General features: G+C 41.5%; 2 protein-coding genes across 3 annotated transcripts in view; both read right to left on the reverse strand.

Moving 5' to 3' along the window:
- Positions 1–5,365, reverse strand: part of jmjd1cb (jumonji domain containing 1Cb) — a 91,183-nt gene extending 85,818 nt beyond the window's left edge. For both annotated transcript variants that reach the window (XM_069168577.1, XM_069168576.1), the window contains exon 1: positions 5,259–5,365. The gene's annotated coding sequence lies outside the window, so the exon portion shown is untranslated. The remainder of the gene's footprint in view (positions 1–5,258) is intronic.
- LOC138209751 (probable JmjC domain-containing histone demethylation protein 2C) overlaps positions 1–27,214 on the reverse strand; it is a 79,297-nt gene that overhangs the window by 30,692 nt on the left and 21,391 nt on the right. The window contains exon 2 of the mRNA XM_069168521.1: positions 5,259–5,543. Within this exon, the coding sequence (XP_069024622.1) occupies positions 5,259–5,543 (285 nt within the window). The remainder of the gene's footprint in view (positions 1–5,258; positions 5,544–27,214) is intronic.

The following is a 27,214-nucleotide window of genomic DNA, read 5'->3' on the forward strand; positions in this document are numbered from 1 at the left end:
CAAATTCCAGCTTCCTTCTTCTTGGTCGAATTTTATAGCACAGATCCTCTGAAAACTGCACCGACTTGAGCTTTCCGACAATGCCGGCGCTTCGTCTGTGTGATGAAGCGTTTAAAGTTGCATCAGATTTAAAGCGGCGTTACAGCCTGCTTCCGTCTCCACACACGCGCTGCTCCTGATTGACTTATGCTCGAAGTCCCGATTGCTTCCAAATGTAATACGTATCGTAATGAACGGCAATTTAATCAACTTTCTGATGATACTAATCGTTTCTTTACACAACAAACCGTTTGAAATCACAGCAGACTTCTACATTGTCTCCAACATAGGGCTGATATTACATCCCGCTTTGTATGAAACAAACAAACCAAAAAAACATATTTGCGGAGTTATTAGCACATATCACATGGGGCATAAACCCGAAGTGTGAGTCTGTAGTTGAAAGCTCCGGGCAACCCAGAGTCACTTGTGACATTTACTTTCCATCAGGCACTAAAGCACATATTTTTTTTTTTGAAGTCATACAGTGTCCCACAAACATAGTTGCCAGATTCTAGACAATCTCCTTCACACAATTAAATAAATATATCTCGACTCACAATACCCAGTGGTGAGATATGTGTAAAAACACAATTTCATAACATTGTTTTTCCTAGTATAAAGGCTAATATAGTATTATCAAATTAAATGGTGAAAGATGTGGATATGAATGGTTTGCCCCAACAATGAAGGTGGTGAAGTGACCCTGACAACAGACCAGGGTTCACAGGGTCGAGACGTTAGAGCGCCCTGCTGGTGGAGTTCTGTCTGGTTCATTGCCCACAGAAATACCACGTTATGAGCAAACACCAGCTCTGCCTTTGTTAAGTTCCATAAGAATGTTTCTCTCCAAAATATGCACCAGTCAAGATCAAGAGACCTTCTTCCTGTATTTACTGTCTCGCTCTCACTCCAGACACATCTGATCAGTTATCTCACAGATGGATACTATTGTGATACTATTTGTTTTGCTTTGGGATTTTTAAATTATGAAAATTAAATTAAGTATTGTGACACAATATTACGGTTTAGGGCACTTTTTGTTGACTTTTTAATACTAGACCATGGGAACGTGCTCAATCATACACCTCTGTATATTACAGATTGTATTTCAAATAACATTTCACAGCGCATCAATAGTTTCTAAATTGTATTTCAGTAGCATCATTGCTATAAACCTCTTGGCTCTGTCTTAAAACCACAGAAAATCTTTCATTCAATTCCATTTTATTTATATAGTGCTAAATCACAACACAGGTTATTATGAGATTATTATTTCATGAGAAATTTCATGAGAAAGAAAAAAGAAAAAGCCCAAAGTTGACAAACTCATCAGCTGATTAGGAACAGAGCAAACAAACCAAAGGTGCGACAGCAGTGCAGCAGATATTTCAGCTGCACCTCTTTCAGTTACAGCACCGGTGATCAGATTACTGCGTTCTCCTGCTGCTGCACCTACTACTGCCACAGCTGTTACTACTACCAAGTTTACATCTTCTATTTATACTACCACTGCTATCACTAGCATTGTAAAAGCACGGATCAATCCTCGATAGTGGACCCGAGGCAACTCCTACTACATAACACACATTCACCCTTCTCCCCACCATCCGTCCATCCGTCCCCGCGGGTTTCCATTCTGCTGTCGTCAGCCCATCTCTGTTCTTCACAAGTCTTTTGAGATTAAGGCGTGATCTAAGAACATCACCTGCATCTGCGCGGGATTCCCCCACCGTGACTTAAGTGAGTGATCGCATACCAGGCTCAGAGACCGTACAACACCAAGCGGTGCATCTATTTACTGCCACACCACGGCTACTGTGTGACGTTAGCTCTCACAAATTAAGAACAGTGATTAAAACATTAAAAACTGTGATTGAAACATTAAAAACTGTGATTAAAACATTAAGCAAGCTAAAAATAGGATCAAAGTTACAGTGCAGTTTAAGACATCCTCAAATCTGGTTCCGTGAAAGGCAGCAAACAGAAAAGTCTTCAGTCTTGATTTAAAGGAGCGGAGAGTCTCAGCAGACCTGCAGCTTTCTGGGACTTTGTTGCAGATGAGTGGAACATAGAAACTGAACGCTGCTTCTCCGTGTTTAGTTCCGACTCTGGGAACAGAAAGGAGACCAGCAGACGACCTGAGGGGTCGGGATGGTTCATAAAAGGGAGTTAACGAACCTTAATCCTGAAAGGGTTAACTAAATGAAGGACCCAAAGAAAAGCTAATTGTACACCACACTGGTATAATGCTAAAATCCGTCTTTCCTAACATTCTTAGTTCAATGAGAGCACCCTAAAACAGTCCTCATACAGTCTCCTATACAACAAAAACCTATGTTTTCCAGTAAATAACCAAAGTACACTCATCTGTAAAACTCTACAGGCCTCATAAAGAACGACACCGAGTAAAACCCAATAACAGAGAGATGACGGAAAATTCAACAAACACAATACGAGTGCTGTGTTTCATTCATTATTGTCAAATCCGAATTAAAAGAATAGGTTTTCTAATCAATGCAAACAAATACATTAATACAGTTTTAAAACAGCCACATTAAAGACATAAAGGTCATGAACATTACAAGCAGCAGAAACAATAAATTATGCAGCTCAGAAGCAAATATCAGAGATGGCTCTCATAAAGGAGGTGGGTGTCTGGAAAACTGAACTTTTTATCTGCAGTCACACTGAGGTAACTTTCAGAAGGCCTGCAGGTCTTTCTGTCTGTAGAAGACACGCAGGCTGACGATTCCTCGTTGTGTGTTCATAAAGAAGTACTTCATCGCTATGCTGACATCCTGCATCCTCCCTGACTGCATCAGGCTGTGTGTCTTTTACTATAAACCTGAATGGTTTAGTTGTGGATTTAGCCCTGTTTGCATGGAGCAGCTGTTTAATTCTTCCCTCTTCGTACTGTCAACGGACACACTGGGGTGATATCGTCCTAAATGCTTCATAATATTGGCAGTATTGCCGCTAGCATAAGTAGCATGTACATATATTACTATATAAAGCTTTTTAAATGTTCTGATAAAGGTCTGACTTGGAATGAATTAATTTTCTTATTGAAATTAAGCCGTATCTTCTCCACCCCCCCAAAAAAAGTACTTGAGGTTTACTGCATCATTTCCCACTTATATATGTGTGTTTGTACTAAATTTTGATGTTGTTGCTATGACAATACAGCAGAGGGGCAGTGAGGTGACGAATGAGAGAAAAAAAACTGGAGGAGGAGAAGTCAGACAGTGAGAAAAACAAGCAGGAAAAAAATAGTGTGTGGAAGTCTTTGAACTCTTATCTCCCCATGCGTGTGCCAGATGGCGCTGTGCACTCTGTCATTACATAATCAAAACAACGTATCACATTTCCACGCACACACTTGCAGTCACTGTTGGGCACACATGCAGAGAAAACATGCGCACGGTCCAAAAGTAAATGCCATCAATGTCAAACATGTATGAACTAAATCCTTCACTCGGGGACGGAGATAAAAAAATTTTTAAAAAACATTTAGTTCTGACAAGACTAAAGAATAGAAGTTCAACACCACAGGCACGGTTAACACGGTTCAGCGAGAGCATCGTCAACATAGACCACGTCCCTCTGAAGTGTGTGTGATACACTGTGTGTTTGTGTGTGTGTGTGTGTGTGTGTGTCAGAGAAATAATGTAACATACAGACAACAACAAAAGCATCACAGCAACCACACTGCCAAAACACCAAAGTGTGTGTGTGTGTGTGTGTGTGTGTGTGTGTGTGTGTGTGTGTGTGTGTGTGTGTGTGTGTGTGTGTGTGTGTGTGTGTGTGTGAGAGAGACACAGAGAAGACTGAGCATCAGAGCGCTGATGTGTTCACTGATGATCACACACACAAGTTTGTTACGCTATCCATGTGAGGACACTGCTCTGACTTCCACTCATTGTGGATAGCTTACCCCCAAACCCTTAATATGAGCCTCAACCATCACCAATTCATTTCAAACCGACCGATAACTTAATCTCATGATACACCCAACGTCAACCCAGGACCTCAGAAATGATGTTTTGCCTTGATCGGACCAGAGCCAAGCCTTGTAGAAGCAGGTTTTGGTCTCCATGACGACTACTTGTCCTTACAGTGTTGGTGTTTAAACCCAATAAGGTCCCACTGAGGTAGTAACAAAGCAGTCACTTCCCTGCACCCCTACAACTTGAATCCATAGGAAACCATGTGCTCCAAAAACAACCCCTTCGGATCCGGTGTTTTAGTCTCAATCTCCAAGTTCATCATGAAATTAAGATCCAACACTAAATTAAACTTTGGCAGGAATGCAACAAATGATTACTTCAGCCATCGATTAATCTGTTGATTAATTGATGATTGAGAGGAGAGGAGAGGAGAGGAGAGGAGAGGAGAGGAGACGAGAGGAGAGGAGAGGAGAGGAGAGGAGAGGAGAGGAGAGGAGAGGAGAGGAGAGGAGAGGAGAGGAGAGGAGAGGAGAGGAGAGGAGGAGGATGAAAGCAGCACTGCTAAATGATGAAGTGGTCCCGTCAACACACTTGACCTGACCACTTGTGATAGGATCGCTCGGGACGCATGTTTGATTCCAGGTCAGAACAGCCTCTGACTCTAAAGACTACTCACAAAGTCTGATCACTTTATATCAATAAACCAGTGCTTGCTCACACGTTGTAGCAGCTGTGAGGCTTGTGATAGCAACAATCTTGGCAGCAAACTTGACCCCATTAGTTCCTGGGATATCGACAAGTACTCGCCCTACAGCGGGGATTAGGAGTGCAGTAGCTTTAGCTGAGAAACTGAAGGTTCTTAAAAGGTTCCTGCAAACTTCTCTTTAGTGAAAACAGACATGCGGAGGAAATCGTCACAAAGCAACGCAGCCGATTGAACCAAACAAACTCCTGAAAGTGTAAAAAAAAAAAGTGAGTTCAACTACACCAACACTTATTAGAAATGCTGGTAAACACAGACAAAATAAATCCTCCGAAATATGCTACAACACCAAACTGGAAGCTGTGACAAAAGATGCGGCAGGGCTGACACTCAGCAATCAACCTCCAGGCCAAACATCCCATACGGAGCAACGTAAAGTTCAGATGAGGACCACAGAATACTTTGTGTTCAACACCATGGTGGATGTGTAACAGCACAGTCAGCTGGATCATCTGCTTCACTGCTCCTATTATTGGGTCCCGCCTATAAATAGACAAAGGTCTTACCAGGGCAGGCCACTGTATGTGTTTGGCCTTGGTTCCCTGCAGCAGGCCTCCGGCTCCTCCTCCTTCTTCTCCTCCTCCTCCTCCTCCTCCTTCTTCTCCTCCTCCTCCTCCTCCTCCTCCTCCTCCTCCTCCTCCTCCCGCTGCTGCTGCTGCTGCTGCTGCTGCAGCTCCTTCCTTCCTTTTGGCCCAGACCAGCTGGTGCTCCAGTAGAAACAGCTGGAAATCCTCATAGACCTTCACCCACTCTCTGTTCTCCCACTCCTGGTCGTCAAACTCCACATACACCTGCACACAACGCAGAGAGAGAAAACACTGTCAATAACAACATTACAAACAATCCAACTTGACGATGCTCGGGTTTTTGCTTTCATAGATTTGATCTGCCTGTTTGGGATGCAACATCAAAGGAGACATTACAACATACCCATAGCATCTTCTGAGCGAAGAAGGAGGAAGACTAAAAAGAGAAAAGGAACAGAGGGAGAGGGAGGAGATGAAAAAGGAGGAGAAGGAAGTAGACAAAGAAAAACGGAACGATGATGAAGCAGAAAGGAAAACAAAGGAGAAGGAGGGGGAGTACAAAGAGAGGGAGAAAGAGCAAAGAAGAATATTGAATCTTAAAATACCTTATAAGAAAAAGAGAAATAGAAGAAGATGATGAAGAAGAAAGGGAAAAAATGAAGAAGGAGCAGGAGGAAAAGACTGAGAGGAACTGAGAGGAGCAGGAGCATGTAAAGGAGAGTTAATATCAATGATAGATAATGCAACACAAATAATGTAGGATTTAGACTCTGATGGTTGTACACTCATGCAGTATTTGGATAGAAATGAACACACTACGTGTTTAATTAAAATTATTTCTAAAACGGAAAATCAAAGTGCAGAGAAGTGAGTGCATTAATACGGTGCAGAAAGTCTGTGGGTTCTTTATTTTAATGCAATTCTGAATGTATATAAAGCATCTCTTTGAAGCAGATAATACAAAATGCAGTTTGATCACAGAGTCGACAGTTAATGTGGAGGCATTATAATGTCACACTGCCTTTCTGTGGGCCTAACTGTTGCACAGGTGTGTGTGTGTGTGTGTGTGTGTGTGTGTGTGTGTGTGTGTGTGTGTGTGTGTGTGTGTGTGTGTGTGTGTGTGTGTGTATCGGCCCTCTTTCTATCCTCATTTCATCTTCACTCTCCTTTCTCATCTTCTATAAAACTCTCCCCCTCCCCCACTCTTCCCTCAGAGAGAGAGAGGGTGGAAGAGGGATCAACGAGTGCATCTTTCCTCATCCAGCCTCCCACCCTCCCCCCAATCCCATAATGCACTACTGCAGTCAACTGAGTGATCGCTTGCAGCCAGCAGACGACCGAGGGGCTGCATCCTGACACTGTCCTTTTGTTTACGGGCGCCGCGGTCTCATCCACGTCTACTAAATCCATCTGTAAGTTAATTTTACACAGTCGTTATCAGGTAACCCCTCGCTCTACATCTCTATCGCCATCCAATATGAATCTGTCGTCAGTTTAGTTGCATCAGCAACAGTCCCCCCTTCCGCCCCCCACCACCACCAGCAGCAGCCAATCCGCCCGCTCTCATTTCCATCTACCACCCTCTATCTATCCTTCCATCTCTAATTCCATCCAGAAAACAAAGGTTAACCTCCATCTGTGCTGGTCGTGGCCTCCAGTTCAGTTCAGGTGAGTCATTAACGTACATCAGCCATTCTTTTTCAGTTACAGCTTGTTCTTTCAGTGTGATGTCATTTAGGGACACAACTAACAATTATTTTCATCATTTATCAACTGACTATATTTCAGCAAATATATTCAATTTTACTGATCCAACACGAAGAAAAAAAGCAAATATTTACACTAAGGTGAGCTGTAAGCAAATGTTCAGCATTTTTTGCAAGATCAGTAACTTTATAAATTTATCATTCATTCATTTATTTCCTTCCATCCATTAATGATTAACTTGACTAAAATATTGTAGCATCGATGTCATTACAATAATGATCAAAAAAGGCCAATAAAAAATGTGCAAACATTGAAGGGATATTGTTAAATGGTGAAGGCTGACAGTCATCACAATGATCATCACACTCTCCCTGAACCTCCATCCACAGAGACAGACCGGATTTGCTTATATTTGTATTTTGAGAAAATATCAAACAGATTTTCTGACATCCCCCTGAATGAAGCATTATTTGAAGTTGATCACAACATAGTTGAGAGTTTTGGGTCATTTTAGTGTCATATGTCTATTTAACCCCCCCCCCCCACACACACACACACACACCTCCCCCAATGAGAGCAGACTCACAGACAGAGATTTGTTGGCAGCGGCCTGCAGCTAAACTGTCTGTGGGAGGATAAGACTGTAAACAAACTTGTGTTGGGAACTGTAAGTTAAGCACGGAAAATGTTGTTGGCAGTTGTGCTGAAGATCAAGGACTTCACCGTCCGGGCAGTGTGGACAGTTCACCAACAGAGTTTGATCTGCGGTGTGCAGGCTAACAGTGAAGTAGAATAAGTGAGGTGGAAAGGCTAGAATGAGAGCGTGGTGCGGGTGATCTCAGGGCAGACAGAGGGGAGCGTTTTGGCACCGAGTGACGGTGAATGTATCTGGAAGATTATGAGTCAACATTCTGTGTTAAAAAAAAAAACATTCCTGAATATTGGGTAGATAAAAAAAAAAAAAAAAAATCTGTTTCTAGTGAGGAAATGAGGAGCTGTGAAGACATCTCATGGACTATGAGGCGGGGGCTGTTTGAATCTTCAATCATTTACATAATGTATTACAAAATAACCTATGTGGGAACTTGGGGGAAAAAAAAAAAAAAAAAAAAAAAAGGTCAAGCTTACAGTGTTATTTTGTTGCCAAAATGTGCAATCCAACAGTGCATAATATTATACACTCACCACACTTTAAAGGTGGGCACCAAAGATTAGTGTCACCAACTCACCAACAAACTTTGTCACAATTACCATATGAATTCTTGACAAACTTGTTTTGAATTTTGGACCACCAAAATCGAATCAGTTCACCTATGATTCCAACTCAAGGCCTTCCTAAAATATCACATTCACATAAAGTGAAGGATGGGAGGTCACAGAGACCTTTGATTATCACAATCTATTCATTTCATCCTCAGGACCAAATAATCGTTTGTGGGGAAGAAAAAACAACTTCCTACAGTCCTTCCCTGAGATATAACGTTCACAATAATCGGACTGAGAAACATAATGCCTGCAGCCACGGCGGCCACTGGTGTGGCGACATGAAAATACAGCTCTGTTACTGTCACTGCTTCAACACTTCAGCTGTGAGCCTCTGATTTTGATGGGCAGCAAACAATGCAAAGAGTCACTACTGATTATCATTATTTTAACAACACAGTGCCAGCAGTTCTCTGATTTACATGTTGGGTAGGTTAGGTTAGGTTATGTAGTTACTTTATTAATCCCGAGGGGAAAGTGGCGAGTATATCGGCCCATATCAGCAAACATTACACACATTTGTAGTTTCTACCGATACTCTGAGATATTACTGATGCAAACAGCATCTGTATATTTAGTCAAGGGTGCAATCAGAGTAACAAGACTGGCTCAAAAGCTAGTTTAAGGCCGTACCATGAATTAAACGCTTGAAAGGCTTTAAATCTTAAAGAGGTCTTTTAATTTGAAGTGGATAGAGGAAGTCCCTTTTGAATGGTGATTTCAGGTCTTTTCTTACATGTACTCCATGAGAAAGGGCCAGACAGTAGAGCATTTGTTTGTATTTATCCAACTGAATATTTCATTAATAGTGGCATAAATTCAGCAAACCCAAGACTTTTATTTTTATAGGACAAACACTCCTGTTATCCGTAATGGATAAGCTGTTCAGATACTTCCAGAAATCACATCAGCATGGTCTGAGGTTGAACTGAATTGTAGCCAAAGGTGCAGCATTTAGTACTTGTTGAGTAGGACTACATGTTTTAAGCTCTGTTGTGTCATCATCTGACTCCGTTTTCTTTCTATCCTTTTTTTGGAGCCAGGCCAATATTACTGAAGGGTTAATGTAACGTTACTTAGACTAGCGGCCAACAGAGAAAAGCAGGCAGGCAGGCGAGAGCGGGAACAGGTGAGCATCTCGTAGAGACAGAGGGCTTCTGGGAGCTGCAGTTCATTGAGGGCCATTATGAATTGTTGCTGTACAACCCTGATATGGAGAAGTGCAGAAAGCAGCAGGTTGGGAGATGTTACGGTGCGTTGTGAAAAAAAATGTGGAAGTGCTGTAGTGTGGCAGTGGAGCATTGACACACATCAGGCAGTGATTGTGCAGCTCGATGCAGCAGCCGGCCTCATCTATCTCTGCACTATCTGCTGATTTCAGCCTCTGCCTCACTGTCGAGCACAAGAGGGATGATGATAACACGGAGGGTGAGACATTCCTGTTGAACCTGTTGTGTCAATCAGTTTATGTCTGCGTGTGCGTGTGTGTGTGTGTGTGTGTGTGTGTGTGTGTGTACTCTAGGAGCAGCAGCAGCAGCTGTATGACAAGTCTTGATCCTTTAAGCTGCCAATGCACAAACCTAAGCCTGAGTCATATGTTGCAGCTCTGAAAAAAAGCATCCCATTACACACATGCACATGCACAGCAAGTGGTTGCCGTGGTGTTGTTTCTTTTGGGTCTCATTTGTTTATTAACCATTAATGTAGTTTTTGTGGTCGCAGTGAAAAGCAGAGAACGGCGCTGTACGTTCTTCCTGCAGCTGTCTGCATGAACTGATTACTGTCTGAACTAGCCGAACACATTCAGAGCACGGATTGTATTGTACACATGAATCTGCACACGCACACACGAGAGAGTAGTAGTCAGTTAATAAAAATATGAACATGATAGGTGTCTGGTGAGTCTGTTGCTAGAGTAACCGTAAACTGCAGTGAGCATTGGCCATGGACGGACGGACGGACGGACGGACGGACGGACGGACGGACACACACACACACACACACACACACACACACACAGCAGGCTTCTATCAGCCACAGTAAGCAAAAATAATAGGCAGCGAGAACAAAAGAGAGCTGATGCCATTCTGTCAACACTGTACACCATCTGATATTGTCAATATCATCTCTAACTAATATCACCATAACAACAAGCCTGTCTGTCACTCCCTCCTCACGAGACCTGGTGCCAGAACCGATCTAAAACACTGACTGCATCAAGACAAGAGCGGAGCTGACCTCCGTCTCAGGTCATCCAGTATGTGACCCGGCTTCATGCTGTGCAGATCATATGTGTTGGCTGAATGACTGAGGGGCCCAGAGCTGGGCGGTTTCAATCAAACATCCCAGAATGTGTAGTAGTAACCCTGACGACGGTGACTGAACATCAGTAGTGTGTCAGCAGCATCACTTCCATTAATAGCTCCTGTCAAGGACAGCTGGCATTCAGTTAGCAGGACACTTCAACAGCCAATGAAAATGACACTAGCCCAAAGATATTTAAATACTTTACATTTATACACATCCAAGGAATAAACGATTTTCAATCTATTATACTGTAAACTACATCTTGACTCAAAGGTAAGAGCACAAGAACTCTTATCGGAAATTTCAGAAGGTCCAAAACTGCGAGCCTTTGCACTCTAAGTGTTACTTATTCAAACAGGTTTCCTTAGATGCCACTAAATCTCTTTGATTACATTTTGACAATATGCCACAAGAAAACTTGCACAAAACAGATAGGTGTGCCACATTTTTGTCTCCCACCTTTCACTCATGAAAGCAGACGACATCTTTCAGGTTTCAGGATTTAAAAAGGTCTCAAGTGTGCAGCCAAGAACAACAGCAGATCCAAGGCCAGACACAGACAGGGACAAGTGGGGGACTTGTCAGGAAGTGAAGCTTGCTGTGACATCATTTTTATGTGTGTGTATATGATTATGTGCCTGTGATTGGTTTTGATCTGTGTTTAGTTGTCCAGTGGTGTGTAATCTGCCCGTCACTACCGGCTGAAGAGCTGCTTTCTGGCTGGCTGCGCCGGAGTCCGCTGGCAGCCAATCAGCAACGAGGCATGGAAGCACATGACCCAATGCAGAGAGAGCAGCTAAATCTGCCTTTTAGATAAGAGCACCAAGGAAAATATAGCGAAAGAGAATATAGAATACAGGAGAGGAGAAGTGAGGCTGTGACCGCTGGAGGGAACATTACAACACAAAATAACGTCTGCTGCTACTAGATATTATACGTGTTCGTATTTATTTATGCAATTACACAACCAAAGCACAAATACGAGGGCTGCCCCGTGGAAGTCGATGATGTCTTGCCTCATATGTCGGACACCTCTTAGCAAACCGAGATGCTATAAGTCGAGCAGTCATGTCGTTGTAGTGTTTTCTATTCGGCAAAACAATCACGTTTGGGGACAAAAATAGTCACTCAATGTTCGTCTGCGCTACTGGTTTCAGTTTCCACTATATAATCTGTATCATGCATCGTATTTCATCCTGTTAACATGGTGTGAAGCAGACATCCCACACTGTGGAGGTAAGACAGACACTTTTTCTGCCACAACAGAAAACTGGTTAGAAATCAATAAAAGAGTTGATAAAGATTCTGACAAGCAGAAACCATAACGGCATCAGTATCAATATCGATTACCATCCCTACTCAAGAGCAGTGGTGGAATGTAAACAAGTCCATTTACTTGAGTACCGTGCTTAAGTACAATTTGGGGTATTTGTACTTACTTAGATACTGATTACTTTTTAAGATTACAGTCTTTTTTTCATCAGTGAAAACAGCAGATCTCAAACACAAATGATACAAACATGGAATATTAATGCATTACTGAAGATTGTACTAACTAACAGTACGTAAAGTGGTCGAAAGAAGCACAACCTTAAATAACTACAGCACTAAACTGCATATCAATATTAATCCAAAAACATTATATATAACAGCTAAACACTGACAGAGACCTTTTACTTCATAGTGTGTACTTTTACTTTTGATACTTTAAATATCTTTGGCTGATAATACCTATATTGTATTTGTACTTATAGTTGAATATTTTCACGGGGTGGTACGAGTACTTTTACTTAAGTGAAGGACCTCTATACTTTTTCCACCACTGCTCAAGTGATCATCAATATCACCAAGTGCTAAACTGTCCTTCAGGCAATAGTTACCAACCTCTTAAAATCCCTTATAAGAAAAGATTTGGGCTTAGATTGGTCTAAGCAGGTTATGTTTCCGTCACAGCAGAGACAGACAGACAGAAACACTGCGAGGAGAGAAGAGTGGTTCCGTTGTGGAGGTTCACTGGGATGTGAGTAATACGAAGGAGAGCAATCGAATAAGAGAGCAGATGAGCTGAAGTAATACCCAACGACAGTATGAAGAGACATCCCCTCTCCCACAAGGTCATCTCTCTCCGCCAAACCCACCCGGGAACCCAAGCAGACACAAGATGGCAAAAATGATCCACAGTGTGCCGACATGCAACGCAGTGACAGAATGAGCATGTGGAATAACGGGCGAAAGTCGGGAGAAGAAGGGAAAAAAACAACTTGGGAGACAGCGAAAGAAAGATGGAGAAAAGGTGGAGAGGAAGGAAAAGAGAGAGCGAGAGAGAGAGGGAGCAATGGCAAAGTAAACAGCCTGGAGCAGAGTGATGTGACCGAGCTTCTCCTCCTTTATTCCTCCTTCATCTCTTCTATACGAAGGATGTGTGGGCCCAGGAGAGAGGAGGGAGGGAGGGAGAGGTGAGAGGAAGAGAGGGAAGGAAAAGGCTCATCCAAAAATAGCACCGTGCTGTTTGTAGACACATTAAGAGGAGGAAAATACGAAGTCAAACATTTCCTTCTCAACCACCGATTTCAAGCTGAATCCGTGTTATGATTAACACGTTTCCACATTTTCATATGCTCATCATTGCATTAGCGCTGCAATTTTGTCCAATGGAAATACATTTACTCGTGTACCACGGGTTATTAGACTCAACAAAGCAGACACAGTAAAAAGATGACGAGGTTGAATGGTGAATTTCATCATGTGGAGCCGAATCACAACATCTCACACACTAATCTGTGGCTCAATTAAACTGCCTTATTCATCAGCAGTTATATGTGTGTTAATGTTACCTGGCTCTCAGCTTCAAGCTGGTTGGTTCCACTTGAGGACATAAATCTTTAGTTTTTTTTTTGTTTTTTTTAAAGCAATTTCCTAATTTTAACAAACAATATTCAACATTAAATTTGTAGGGCACTATCTTTATTAATCCACATCTAGAGCTGTAGTGAATATGGTAAATGGTCTGTACTTGTATAGCGCTTTATCACCTTTTGGTCTCAAGGCTCTTTAACATGTTTTTCCATTCACCCATTCACACACTAATGAGACAGATCACCATGCAGGGTGCTGCCATCAGGAGCACATTCACACACTGATGGTTCACCATCGGGAGCAACTTTGGGTTCAGTGTCTTGCTCAAGGATGCTTGGGCATGTGGACAGGAGGAGCTGGGGATTGAACCACCTACCTTCCAATTAGTGTGCAACCCACTGTACCATCTGAGCCACAGCCTCCCAATATCTCAGGCATCTATCCATTATCTATACCCCCTTTGTCCTGGGTATTTTTCATTAGGACTTAAAGTGCATCATAGCACAGAAACAGCACTGGTTAGTTTCCCAAGATCTTTTAATTGCCTCAATCGTACACACTGAGCCAAGTGGCGCCATGCAAGTATCTATGCTGATCTCGGACACATGAAGTTGTCATTTTGGAGTCCAGCGCCCACGTTGTTTATTAGCAAATATACTTTCGCCCATCCGAGCACACATGGACGTGTTGGCCTGAAAATGAGATGATATCTAGAGACAGCTGACCGCGATAAGAATCATCTTGGTCTGAAGACACTGGGCACAGTCTTTGTTTTTAAGGGTTTATTATCAAGATAGTAACATGCTACTACATAGGCATGTATGTACACTCTGCTTCTTACACACATGGTAGCATAGCAGTGCACAAACACGCAAAGGATTAATCATAAAAAAAAACATTATAATTGTTTATGTGATACTGCTCCGTCTGCACACAAAAGCTTTTTCCTCGGGAGAGACGCAAATCTGCCGTTAGCCTATAAAGGCAGTCCAGGTTTCTAACAGGAACCGGGAACAACACTCATATTCCTCTATTTGATGTTACAACACAAAACATGATTCATTCATAAATTAAGCACAACCTGTTTGAACCATGCATCTTACTTTGTGCTCAAATGTTTAAATGAGCAAAATGTGGACTTGGACACGTCCGTGTGCTTTTAGACCATGCGTGTGTAAATATGCATGTGTTTTCTCTCTCCCGTAGTTTGTGATTTTTTTCCTCTCTGTTCTCTCTCCTTCTACCTTTCTGTGGGGATCTCAGCATGTTTCCCAGCACCACCGACCTACCGATTGTTTGTTTCTCTCTGCTTTTCTTTTCCGTCTCAGCTCTCCTCTCCCCCCGACCGGTCGAGACAGATGCTCGTCCACTTCCGAGTCAGTTTCTGTTGGACGTTTCTTCCTGTTAAGAGAGAGTTTGGGGTTTTTTGCCCCAAAGTCGCCAAGTGCTAGTTCATGTGGTGAATGTGGAATTTTTTCTTCTCTAAATACTATATGGTTTTGCCTTTATCGTTTAAATTCCCCTGAGATGAATGAGGTCGGGATTTAACACTATATGCATCAAACTCACTTGGAAAACCGCTCATATATTATGCACAAATTAGTTTCTGTGTTTGTTTTAGCTCTGCAGACCTGATAGAGCTTTAGATGCCCAATTTACTGAAACAACTGATTAACCAGATATACTGACTAACAATTACAAAATGTATGAATTCACATTTTTTTGAAGAGAGATGAACGATCATTTTAGCAAAGTTCTTGGTCCTGAGAAGTATATTCAAGATTTTATGAAACAACTTGAGGTTCTGTCTGAGCAGCAGATTTGAGATAGAGGTGACAACATTCAATCACACTATCAACAAAATATAATAACATAAGAGTTTCTACTTCGACTCTGGTCTGAAATATAAGATACTGTTGGGAAAACAAAACCCAACCTCTGATGGAAACCAAAAGAGACAAAATGTTGAATATTCAGTGAAGGGTGAAAACACAAACTGGAGGAAAAACATGGCATGCTCTTTCTTTTGTCTTTGCCATTTCTTCTTCTTCTCCTTCTTTCTATCAGAGTTTTTCCATCCTCCCTTCCTCTCTCACTCTGTCTCCTGATAATACAGCTCTAATAATAGCTGAGTTGCATCGAAACAATCGTTGAATGGAATCTAGGGCAGCCGCTGCAGATGCAGTTTGGGAAAATCCCTCCTGTCCTCTCCAGCATGCCTGCACACAGCACATGTATGTGTGTGTGCGTTGGCATTCAAGCCGTCCTGCACAGGAGGAAAGAGATAGACGACTTCCCACCTATAGAGCTCATTCTCACAGGTACTGACCAAATCTTGTCATTAAAATCTGACATGTGGCCTCTCAAACACGTCTCTATCTGCAACTGGCAGCATCTTAAGAAAATATGCAGCAGACCTTTAAAAAAGTCCCAAAAATAAAAACTGGACCTGGATTTAATAGTTTGCAGAGGTTATACAGGAAGAAGCCAAAGAACAAGTGTGACGTAGCCTGTACATGTGTTTGTCCTGATGCTTACAGGAGGCTCGGTTCATTGTGTAACATTCCTCTGCTTGGTACCGCTTATGGACTAAATAGGTCATACAGACCATAAACAGGTGTGAAGTTCAGGTTCCTCTCTCACAGCTTTGGGTCTGTTGTTGTCTGTTTTTGCTAAACCATGTTTTATATTGTTGTATAGTTGATATGTGAGATTAGAAATTATAGACCTTTTTTTTTTTTTCAGTAAACTACAGTAACACTGGAATACTTCAATATAGTCTTGATTTAATGTTTCATAAACAGTGATAATTTAGTGATGTTGAAGACATGCTTACATATGGGCTTAAATCTTAATTTGTAACAATTCACCTTAACTAAAAAACCTTTAAGGGGAAAAGCTACAACGCTTATTTTTTTAAGGAACGGATGGACCTGATTTGCCGGCTGACCTCCTACTTAACAAAAAAAAAACCTCAAGAAATAAACAAAATAAGCTACCATTTACCTCACTATAATATCAACAAAAAATATATATTAACTAAAAAAGTGACACAAATAGGTTAGCAATATCCCATATATTAAGGAAAGGATCAAATTAGGACACTAACAAACAAAGAGCGGTTGGCTGACACACACACACACACACACACACACACACACACACACACACAATTAATAAACACCGAATTATCCCCAAAGTCGTACTATTCCCAATTCAAACTGTCTTTACGAATAAGTCCTCCCCAAAAAAAGTGTAAAGATTGGTGAAGAGTGGCGATCAAAGCCATGCAGATCTCCCCACCGCCGTTCATGGAGAAGCTCGAAATCCCTCTGGAACATCCATATGTCGGGATGATCGAAGGAAAGAGTCCAGAACAATGTCATTATGAGAAAGATCCCTGAACACGCTGTCAGGTAACGTTCTCCGGACGCTAACGCTCCACCTACCCGAGCGCTCCTCACGGGGAAGTCACTTATTTATAGAAATACACACAAAAGACCATATCCATATTCTGTGAAGATGCAACAGGCCCCTGATAACAAATAATGTACAGTACTTAAAGTGATAGTAAAATGAACAAATTACATGTCCCGCCATCACACATTCACTATATAAATGGCAAACGTATGCACATGCTGCTTTTAGGTCAAAGTGTCAACACTAGCCGGTCCCTCCAGGACTTCCCTGAGGTCTGTTATGATTGTTCCAATCACAAACATGTGGTTTTGCAATGCAATTTGCACAGTTTTATGTGATTTCTTTTTTGCAGTAAAATTGCAGGAATTGGCAAAAGCTTACAAGCCCAGGGGGGGGGGGGGGGAATGCAATTATGTTCTGAACTACTAGATAAAAAAGAGTCATATGTAATGACTTCTTATTATTAAGCATACTGAACATATGAGAAACAGCTAGATATATTTGAGTTCTGAACTTAAAGGTGTAATTTTGTAAGAATTAAATCCCATCTGTCACCTACAATGTTGGTTACATTGATGAGGTTTAAGTCATACGAAGAAGGATAATAAGCCAGAAACTGAGAAGTGGAAATGAGCCTTTATCCTGAATCGAAAGTGGGCCTCTTCTGTCGGGTTTAACGTCCGGGCAACGCAGTGATGCCGTCTCTCTTCCTCCGTGTAAAAGCAACCAAGAGCTACTTTTACTCTGTTGAAAAGAGACGTTCCTTCTTTGTTCCTTTCAGCCCCTCAAGAAAGCTGGCAGAAAACAAAGCCATGATTTAACTTGTAGTGCCTCTTCACGTTGTATTCTTTCATCACAGCGATGCTTTTGTTGCACAACAAATACACTGAGTTTATTACTCGCACGTAACCAGCAACGCAAAAAACAATACCAGTCAGTCCTTTGGCTCTAGAATCTGCAATTTTCACATCTTTTTGACCTACAGACATTTTTTTAGCTTGTTGTCAATTTTTGTTGTCAGTTTTGCTAAAGTTAGCATTGTGCAATTGCAGCACATACTTGTTGCTAACACTCACATGGGGGTTTCCCTGATCTTTCCCATCCAAACGCTATCCTGTCAACAAGGTTACCACACAGATCTATGATCAGGTCTCTGGATCAAGATGCACAATTCTTCTTGTTACATCCTTACATGTCTTACAGGAGCTTAAAGATATGTACCTCATTTATCTCATCACACATGCTGGCCTGGTTTCAAGGCTGCTTCGTGTCATAGATAAATCCAAAGGTGGCGTATGCGGCCCGGCTGGTTTGAAAAGGCCGGATCTACTCTGCAATCGATACGAAAACGCAACGTATTTCCGTGTTGATGGAAAGGACTAAAAACTAGGACAAATAAAAATCCAATACAGAAATCATAATTCACAACTTTTGCAATATCACAAACACATTTACACACCAAGGCTAGTCAGATTACTATCACGTGGACATCCAGGGGAGTTGTGTCAGGCCAACAAGGGGAACAGAGCAGGGCCGGGGCCCACTACTAATTCATGTGACTTCACTAAAATTCAACTCTGTCTGTGTGTGTGTGTGTGTGTGTGTGTGTGTGTGTGTGTGTGTGTGTGTGTGTGTGTGTGTGTGTGTGTGTGTGTGTGTGTTTAAGTAGAGGAGACAATGTGCGTGTGTGTCTCTGAGAGGGAGACCGCAAGGGACAGAGGGGAAGCCTCTGAGCAGCAGTTTTATACACACACACACACACACACACACACACACACACACACACACACACACACACACACACACACAGAGAGAGAGAACAAGCACTGGGGTTGATGTAGTGAACAAAGAAGACCTCTATTTTAAGTGAGCATGCAAAGAAGTAGGTCCGCACTGGGTTTTAGAGAGCTACAAGAATGAGTGTGTGTGGTGGTGAAAAGCGTGCTGCAGAAGACAAATGGTCTCTGACATCTCAGGCTATTACGGAGGAAGAGCCTGGTACGGGTGGGGGAGAAGGGGAGTAAGGGGGTAGGGAGAGGGCTTGTCGTGAAGTTTCCTTCTTCAGTGTCACACCTCCACCAGCACGGTGGACTCACGTCTTTGACAGTACGGCTTACATCTTTATTAGCTGCTCAGGTTATTCAGTCCTTTTAACTTGATGTGTAAATGCCACTTCAGCTATCAGTGGTTTGTACAATACTCAACAATAACCTCAAACCATTGTAGCTGGTGCTGCAAGAAACACAACCTGATTTTTTTTTACACAATACCAGTTAATGCAACAGATTTCAGAATGGATTAATTGATGTATCTGTTTACAGAGTGTGTAGGGTCAACCGGAAGAAATGCATTCCTGATGAGGAGAAAAGAAAGCTTGTGTTCATAGTCATGTTATGTTTAAATTGAAGTGAATACGATAGCATGAATATATCATGCGTTCTCTAACAACCTACTTTGGATTGGAACGTTGGTACGGCAGCAAAGCATGATGGTGTAATGCTTTTGCAGGAAATCCTCCAAAAACGTCTATAATTTTTGCTGACTAGCAGGTTTTCCTTGAGTTTCCATTACTTGTTATTCTTTTCTCTGGATTTGCTCCAGCAGTGCTGAAAACACAAGTGTCCACTGTAGCTTTGATGATGAAAAAAATAAAAAAACACAGTTCTGTATTCAGTTCAGTATTTAATATCACACACAAAAAAGTGGAGGCCTGAGAGTTTTCATGTTTGATTAAAGTCATCCGTCTCATTTCTAAATGCTCCCTGACATGCTCAAGATGTAAAAGGATTCCAGTGTTACCTGTCTGAAAGCCGATTCCAAACACGAACACACACACACACACACACACACACACACACACACACACACACACAAGAACACACACGAACGCTTCTAACCAGTCAGGAGAGCAGCAAGATCATTTCCACAGGCTGTTATTCTAATGGTGTTAACTACCATGAATGAACTGACTCAAAACACACACACACACACACACACACACACACACACACACACAGCAACTCCAGTTTCATAGTATGAGACACACGACTGGAGGCACTTGGGTAAATTGAGCCGTGTGTTGCTAACGTCTTTCATCCTCTCACCCTGCCTCTTCCTAACCTTCATCATCTCTCGGTGTCCTTTACTTTTCTCTCCGTCGCTTGTTCACTTCACTCCAACATACACTCAGTTCAGCCTCAGCTCCACCATGGGCCAAGTTCCAGGAAAATTTGGCCTTTTCTTTTCCTGTAATCCTGCTGACAAACTGCCAAACAAACATACCAAACCGAAAACATAACCTCAGGACATACAACCCCGTCTCCAAAAAAGAAAGTTGGGACGCTGTGTAAAATGTAAATAAAACAAACAGGATATGATGATTTGAAAATCATGTAAACTTATTTTTACTTGAAATAGATCAAAGGCAACATATCACATGTTGAAACTGAGAAGCTTTATTGTTTTTTTGGAAAATATATGCTTATTTTGAATTTGATGAAAGCAACCCGTTTCAAAAGAAGTTGGGACAGGGGCATGTTCACCACTTTGTTGTATCACCTCTTCTTTTAACAACACTGTAAATGTTTGGGAACTGAGGAGACCAGTTACTGGAGTTTTGAAAGTGAACTATTGTCCCATTCTTGTCTGATATAGGATCGTTCAGCAATAATGGTGCATTTCCAGATGTGCATGCCAGGTGCATTAATGCATTCCTGTACCTCCGCAGATTGCTCACTTTTGAACTTTGGGCTGATAACAGGTTGGATGGTCCCTCTCCACCTGGAGGACGTAGCGTCCATGATTTCCGAAAAGTATTTAACATTTGGGGTTTTTCTTACATTTTACACAGTGTCCCAACTTCTGTTCTGCCTCTGAAACGGGGTTGCAGTAACTAATTAGTAAGCTTGTTGGATGTTATTGACTTGCTTCACTTTACAAGTTACTTTGGCGGGTCTGTGTTCTCGCTGTCTGACAGACAACAGGTCTGAACACGTCTTTTAGTTGTCCCAAAAGTCTGGGCTACTTCTGATCCGGAAACAGCTCCTCTTTCTTTTGATGGCTAATGAATAAGTTAGTTATGTGCCAACATTAGTGTGTGTGTGTGTGTGTGTGTGTGTGTGTGTGTGTGTGTGTGTGTGTGTGTGTGTGTGTGTGTGCGCGTGCGTGTGCGTGTGAAGGTTTCTATTAGGAGGGAGGATGTCTGATAATGGTGGCATTCGGCCAGAAGTCCCAGAGGAGAGAAGTGTCTGGGCTGGAAAATAAACCTAGTGAAGAAAAGGTAACGGTGCACATAAACACAGTAAAGCCCATCTTTTACAAGCCTTATATGCATTATTCCCATCCACATCACAAACACGTTGCATAAAACATCAAACACAGCCAAAGAATGTGGCATTCCATAAATAAAATGATGAATTCATTGAGTACATTGAGATCTCACTCAACCAGTCCTACACAGGAAATATTGAGTTTTACTCCAACAAACCGAGGCGTTTATTTATGAGAGCAGCTGCCATCGGATCCCTGCGACACCTTCATTCAAGGCACCGACTCGCTGCTCTGGTAGATGGAGGAAGTTTCACAGTGTATGAAACAGGGCTGCCCCCAAACAGGGCTCCATAAGTTTCAGTATCACAATTATCTAAATGTTATGCAGCGTGTTTACTGCCACAGAAAAAGAAATAGAGACCCAATTTATGCAACAAGACAACTCACTCACTCACTCACTCACTCACTCACTCACTCACTCACTCAATTTAATAATTTAATTTGAAGCAGCATCTCTTGTTGTCAATTATCCTTCACATAACCCACGTTTACGTTCCAAAATTATAAAGCAGAATTCTTGAATTTTGCTTCGATGCATTTTTCTTATTATGGTGACAGAAATTATTTACAAAAAACAGAGAAGGTGTCTCTGAGCTTTTCAACCAGCTACGGAGGGAGAAGCAGGACACTTTTAGAATTTTGTATCATTTACAATACATAATGTGTTATAAAATTGCCAATGTGTAAAAAGAAAAGGTAACACTTAAAATGGATTATCGGTGCATCTTTTGGCAATTATGGTGTTCCTCAATGAAACAGCAGCACCAATGTTAACAGTTCATTTGGAGGCCTGGTACAGGAATTTGCTGAAAGTACATCCTGGTCTCAACAGGAAACCAGATAAAAGGATTTGAATGATCATCATGAATGAATTTTCTGTCAATCAATGAATCCTCTCATCACTAATGACATCACTGCTATCAGTACTGTAGTGATATCTAGTGTCACATCCCTGAAGACATCTCTCTCTCTCTCTCTCTCTCTCACACACACACACACACACACACACACACACACACACACACACACACACACACACACACACACACACACAGGCTGCTGAAGCTTACTAGCTGCCATCTGTTCGATAGCAGACCTAAATAGTACACTGGTTTAACCAGGCATTAGTAACACACGTGTATACACACACACACACACACACACACACACACACACACACACACACACATACATACATACATACACATACACATACAGACATACACATACAGACACACAGACACACAATCACATCCACAGGGGACAGATTAAGCAGTTGTCCAGTGTCTGTAGTCTGAAATCAGTGCTTTCCCTCTATTGTGGGTTTCATGACAGTAAACAACGGGGATGTAAACAAAATCCTGAACAGTGTCAGTAACAAAGAGAAAGAAATACAGACAGAAGAATAGAGGCAACATGAGCTGCACGCAACAAACACGTTCAGCACCAGGAAGCATTTCATAGCGACAGTTTGAACCACTGTGGAGAGCAGGAACATCCAAAACTTCAGAACCAGGGAGTTCAGCCGTTTGGGTTTTAATCCAGCAACGTCTGGACCATATTCCAATCTGCTGCACTGATGCGGTGTCGAGCTGCCGAGGTGGAGGGAGCGAGCGGAGATGTCCACCCAGTCATCCATCGCAATGACAAGTTAAAAAATGAATAAATAAATAATGAAGCTGAATAAATAAACAATGCTGAAGTTGATTGTCAAATAGTCTATGTATGGGAAACACTGCATATTGCTCAAACCTTCTGCTATGATTAATATGACAAAAGTTTTCTGCTTCCATTTTTCAGTCTGGACATCGGGTGCATCAAAACAAGCGCTCCTACTCTCTCCCTCAACAAATAACAATGCGGCGTCGCTCCACGTGATGCAGAGCAATGATGTGGTGCAACGCTAAAAGCTCAAAACAAAAGCGTTCCCTTTCTATTACCGAGTTGTGTCTGGCCATGGAGAACTGCATGTAGCTCGCAGGATCACACACAGCGACGAGGAAACTACCAGACGTTGTAAAGTAGCAGACTAACTGTTTAAAAACGATGGCATCTTCTTCGTCAGGTTCATCAGTGATGAGACATCGTGCTGATAAAACCATCTGATTCCTGTTAAACTTGGATTTTAAGTGTCATTGCTGAGGTGATAAGGGTAATGCATCTCCTTTTAATTTTAGCACAGGTCATAATAAAATGCCCCAACACTGGTCTTTGGCACCAAACCCTCACATTTGAGACAATATGACCACGTATTGTTTACAATCTGTGAATAAAAGAAATAATGGATTGATGACAATAAGAGGACAGCAATATATTTCTGGCAAATGACAAATCAAAAATGACTTCTTGTTTCAGCACTAGTTGTGGTGCTGTTCAGAAAATATGTTAATGCCTCATCGTTTTTAAAACCTCGTGATTAGAGTGATTGTGATTTTGATAAGATGATACGCAGTGTGTTGAAGGAGCTTGACAGATGATAGTGAGCTTTGAAACAAATAACAGCCAGAGCTACTGTGTAGCACACAGCACGCACAACTATGCAATGCAGATTAGTTATTAGTCAGATCAGTTTGGCATCTGCGTTCATAATATAAGTATTTCCAAAGAATCGGTATCAGCTATGCTGAGCTATATTTTTCTCAGTAGAGCAGAAAACATTCGTGTCAGGATGCAGTAATGTCCTATGACACGTAGCACATGTGCTGCGAAAGTGTGTTTTAAAGTCAAGAATGAAAGCAGCGCAGCAGACAATATTTCCAAGGTGCTACACTGCACTGCTAAAATTCTTATTATCATCTGATAATATTAATATATATTTAATTTTGGCTATATTTAAATTAAATATTAAATGATCACTCAACCAGAAAGTAGAAGCAACAGAAGATTTCTTATTTTTCCTCTCACAGAGTCAATACACAGAGGTGTGCCTCTTGCTTGCGGGACGTACTGGTGACTCTAAACTGTGAGAAGTAGCTGAAGTTTATTAAAAAAAAAAAAAAAAAAAAAAAAAAAAAAAGTACTTGATTTTTCACAAAAGTTTTGGAAAAATATATATCACTAAACCTGGTGATTAAGTTGCTGAGTTAGCAACACAGATCCAACCTGCACTGAAGCATTAATACTCCAAAAACCTTAAGAAACAAATATTTTCTTTCATCTTCAAATTTGCTGCATCAATAGTGACGTCAAATGCTCAATACACAACAGCTCGTTTGACCTCCGGCTGGATTGTTCTGACTTGCGCTGCACTGCTATCATCACTTCTCTTCCTTTTCTTCCTCCTACACGCTTGCTGCACTCAGACACTCTGTTTTTGCATCAATTTGCCTTACTGATGCTTGTTCAGCTTCAATGTGTAGTCATTGCAGATCCCGTTGACAACAGAGTGAGTGAAGGAAGAGGGTAGAAACAGAAGAAAGTAGACAGAATGACTGACAGCTCCAAACAGAGCTGATTTTACTGGGTGATGACATCATGGAAAACAGTGGTTCATAATTCTGCATCATTATCACTACTTGTCAGCCACTGTGTATGCACATGTCCAAGTTGAAAACAAATAAGTGTTTTATTAAAACTTGGCCCAAAACATAGGCTCAGTTTGCTTTAGTGTGGCCTCTTCATTTTGCCTTTGGTCAGTATGCATTACAAGTATAACTGATAAAAAAACACACGGAAATATGTCCAAGAACACAACAGATCTGTGACGTGGAAGAGCGGCAGCGCTATCTGTGTTCGCTGGCTTGTTAAACTTAAATACAGTTTTGTTTAAATTTAGTTCCAGTTTAATTACACTGCACATAAGACTCAAACATCACAGTGCTATTCTGGAAGCACGAAATACAAGAAGGCTTTTTGCTATTACTAGGGTTAGGGTTAGTGATTTCACAGATGAAAACAGCAAAAGAGAAGCGGCTTGACGCAACTCTAAAACACAAACATTAACAAAGATTGTGTTTCTGTGTGTGTGTGTGTGTGTGTGTGTGTGTGTGTGTGTGTGTGTGTGTGTGTGTGTGTGTGTGTGTGTGTGTGTGTGTGTGTGCGTGCGTGCGTGTGTGTGTGTGTGTGTGAGAAGTTGTGTAAATGTGTGAGTGTTTGTTAATGTGTACATGTGTGTTTTTGACATTAGTCCAGCAGAGCAGCATGACAAAAAAAAAAAGGGTTTCCGTGTGCAATGAGCGATTGGAAGTCATCAGATTTAGTTAGAAACACAAACTAAATATTATTTATATTTACATCATCATATTATTGATGAAATAATCCAAAGTGATTCTTATTGTAGCCTTCATTAACTTCCATCCACTCTTTAAATAAAAAAAGAGAGAACAATTGCTTGTTTAACTGAGAAATTAATGAAATGGTGAAAATGGTTCTTTTAATTATGAGCCAGATTAAAAAGTAGTGTTGATTCAAATTTCATGCACAAACATTGTTTTGTCGGTAAAGGTCCTGTTCATCACTAACACGCTGCAGTCGGAGCTTTCAGTGACTGAAATGAGGAGAAAACGGCTCCAACAACATGAAGGAAAAGTGTCAAAAGGAAGAGTTAAATCACAGGATGGGCACTGACAATGGTTTTTGACAATATCTTGTTTTTGGAGTATTGCTTTGAAATATTAAAATCAACAACAACAATAATAACAGTTATAATTTGGCTGTCAGATACTTTTGCAAGACATTTATAACCACTTTGTAGTAATCTGTAGGAGAGTAAATCAATACTTCATGGTCGCCACCCTCCTGAAGCATTGTAAGAGTTGATGATTTCGAGAGTTTGATACTAAATCTGACGTGCGCTCTCTTGGTCATGTCCACAGAGAAATCACAGATGCACCCAGAAGACTGCTCACAAAAACATGTGTAACTCAGGAACTGGTGATGAGCAAGCAGCGGAATTTGTACCAGTTACTCATCAGGGTTTTATTTTCCTGCTGCTCCGTTCACGTCACAGCGCTGTGCTCTGAATGTATTGATTTACTCTCGTAGAAGTATGTGTAGTATGAGTACATAGTGCGGGGCTTTGAATCTGAAACTGAGAGAGAAAGTCAAAGCATTTGGCCGACCAGTCGTGTAACCTTATCCATCAGTGTCAGATATTTGTATTTACTGTATTTGGCTGGCCTCTTTGTTGGAGTCATGCCACAAAAAACAAACTGTTAAAAAAAAAAATCCCTATCCTATCCAAAAAAAAATGCAACATCATCGTGATTTTTTAAATAAAGGAGTTGATACGGAGTTGAGACGGAGGTGAGCGGCATGCTGTGTAGCCAGCAGCCAGTATTAAGTGATGCCAAGATAGTACAAGAGTAGTTATATATTCTTTGGCATAGATGTCAGGCAATGATACAAGACTCAGATGTATATACATGAATGTGAAGAAACACTCGATTATGGAATATGTATTCTATATGTTTCTGTTATAATCTAACAAACAGAACCGAGTTGAGCCCAAAGCCTGGTCTCTCGCTCGCTGTCTCTGCTATCTTTGTGAGGACATTTGTAAACATGGTGCATTCCCTATCACCCCTTAACCTTTACAACTAGGTAACGACGACACCTTACCCCAACCTGACCCCTATTCCAAGTCTTCTTGACCTTTAAACGCATTCTTAACCCTTAAACATTCCTATGAAAAGGTGAGAATTTCAAAATGTCCTCACTTCAATGGTCCAAAATCTCACACTGGTCCTCATAAAGACAGTTTTACAAGTGTATACACACACACACACACAGACACACACACACACACATGTGAAACACAAGAGAGAAACACAGCAGACTTGTTGAGCATGTTAATTGAAACCAGACGCAGCAAACCACCATCTCCTGCTCTCTGCTGAAAGAGGCTGATCTGAGTACAGTTTGTATCAGTGTCTGCAATGAGAGAAAAGACACAAACCTTGGTTACTCTCCATGACTGCCCCCCTCCCCCTAGGATCTGAACCCCTGTCCCCTTGTGATGAAGCACGTTAATGGGACATGTTATGTCACCAACAGGCTTGGTTCTCTTTGTCTCTGGGTTCTGTCTGCTCCTGTCTCTTCTGTTGTCTCCTTTC

The sequence above is a fragment of the Embiotoca jacksoni genome, unplaced genomic scaffold (assembly GCF_022577435.1).
Source record: "Embiotoca jacksoni isolate LCO1_2020_lvr unplaced genomic scaffold, fEmbJac1.0.p SCAF_40, whole genome shotgun sequence".
Lineage (NCBI taxonomy): Eukaryota > Metazoa > Chordata > Actinopteri > Embiotocidae > Embiotoca > Embiotoca jacksoni.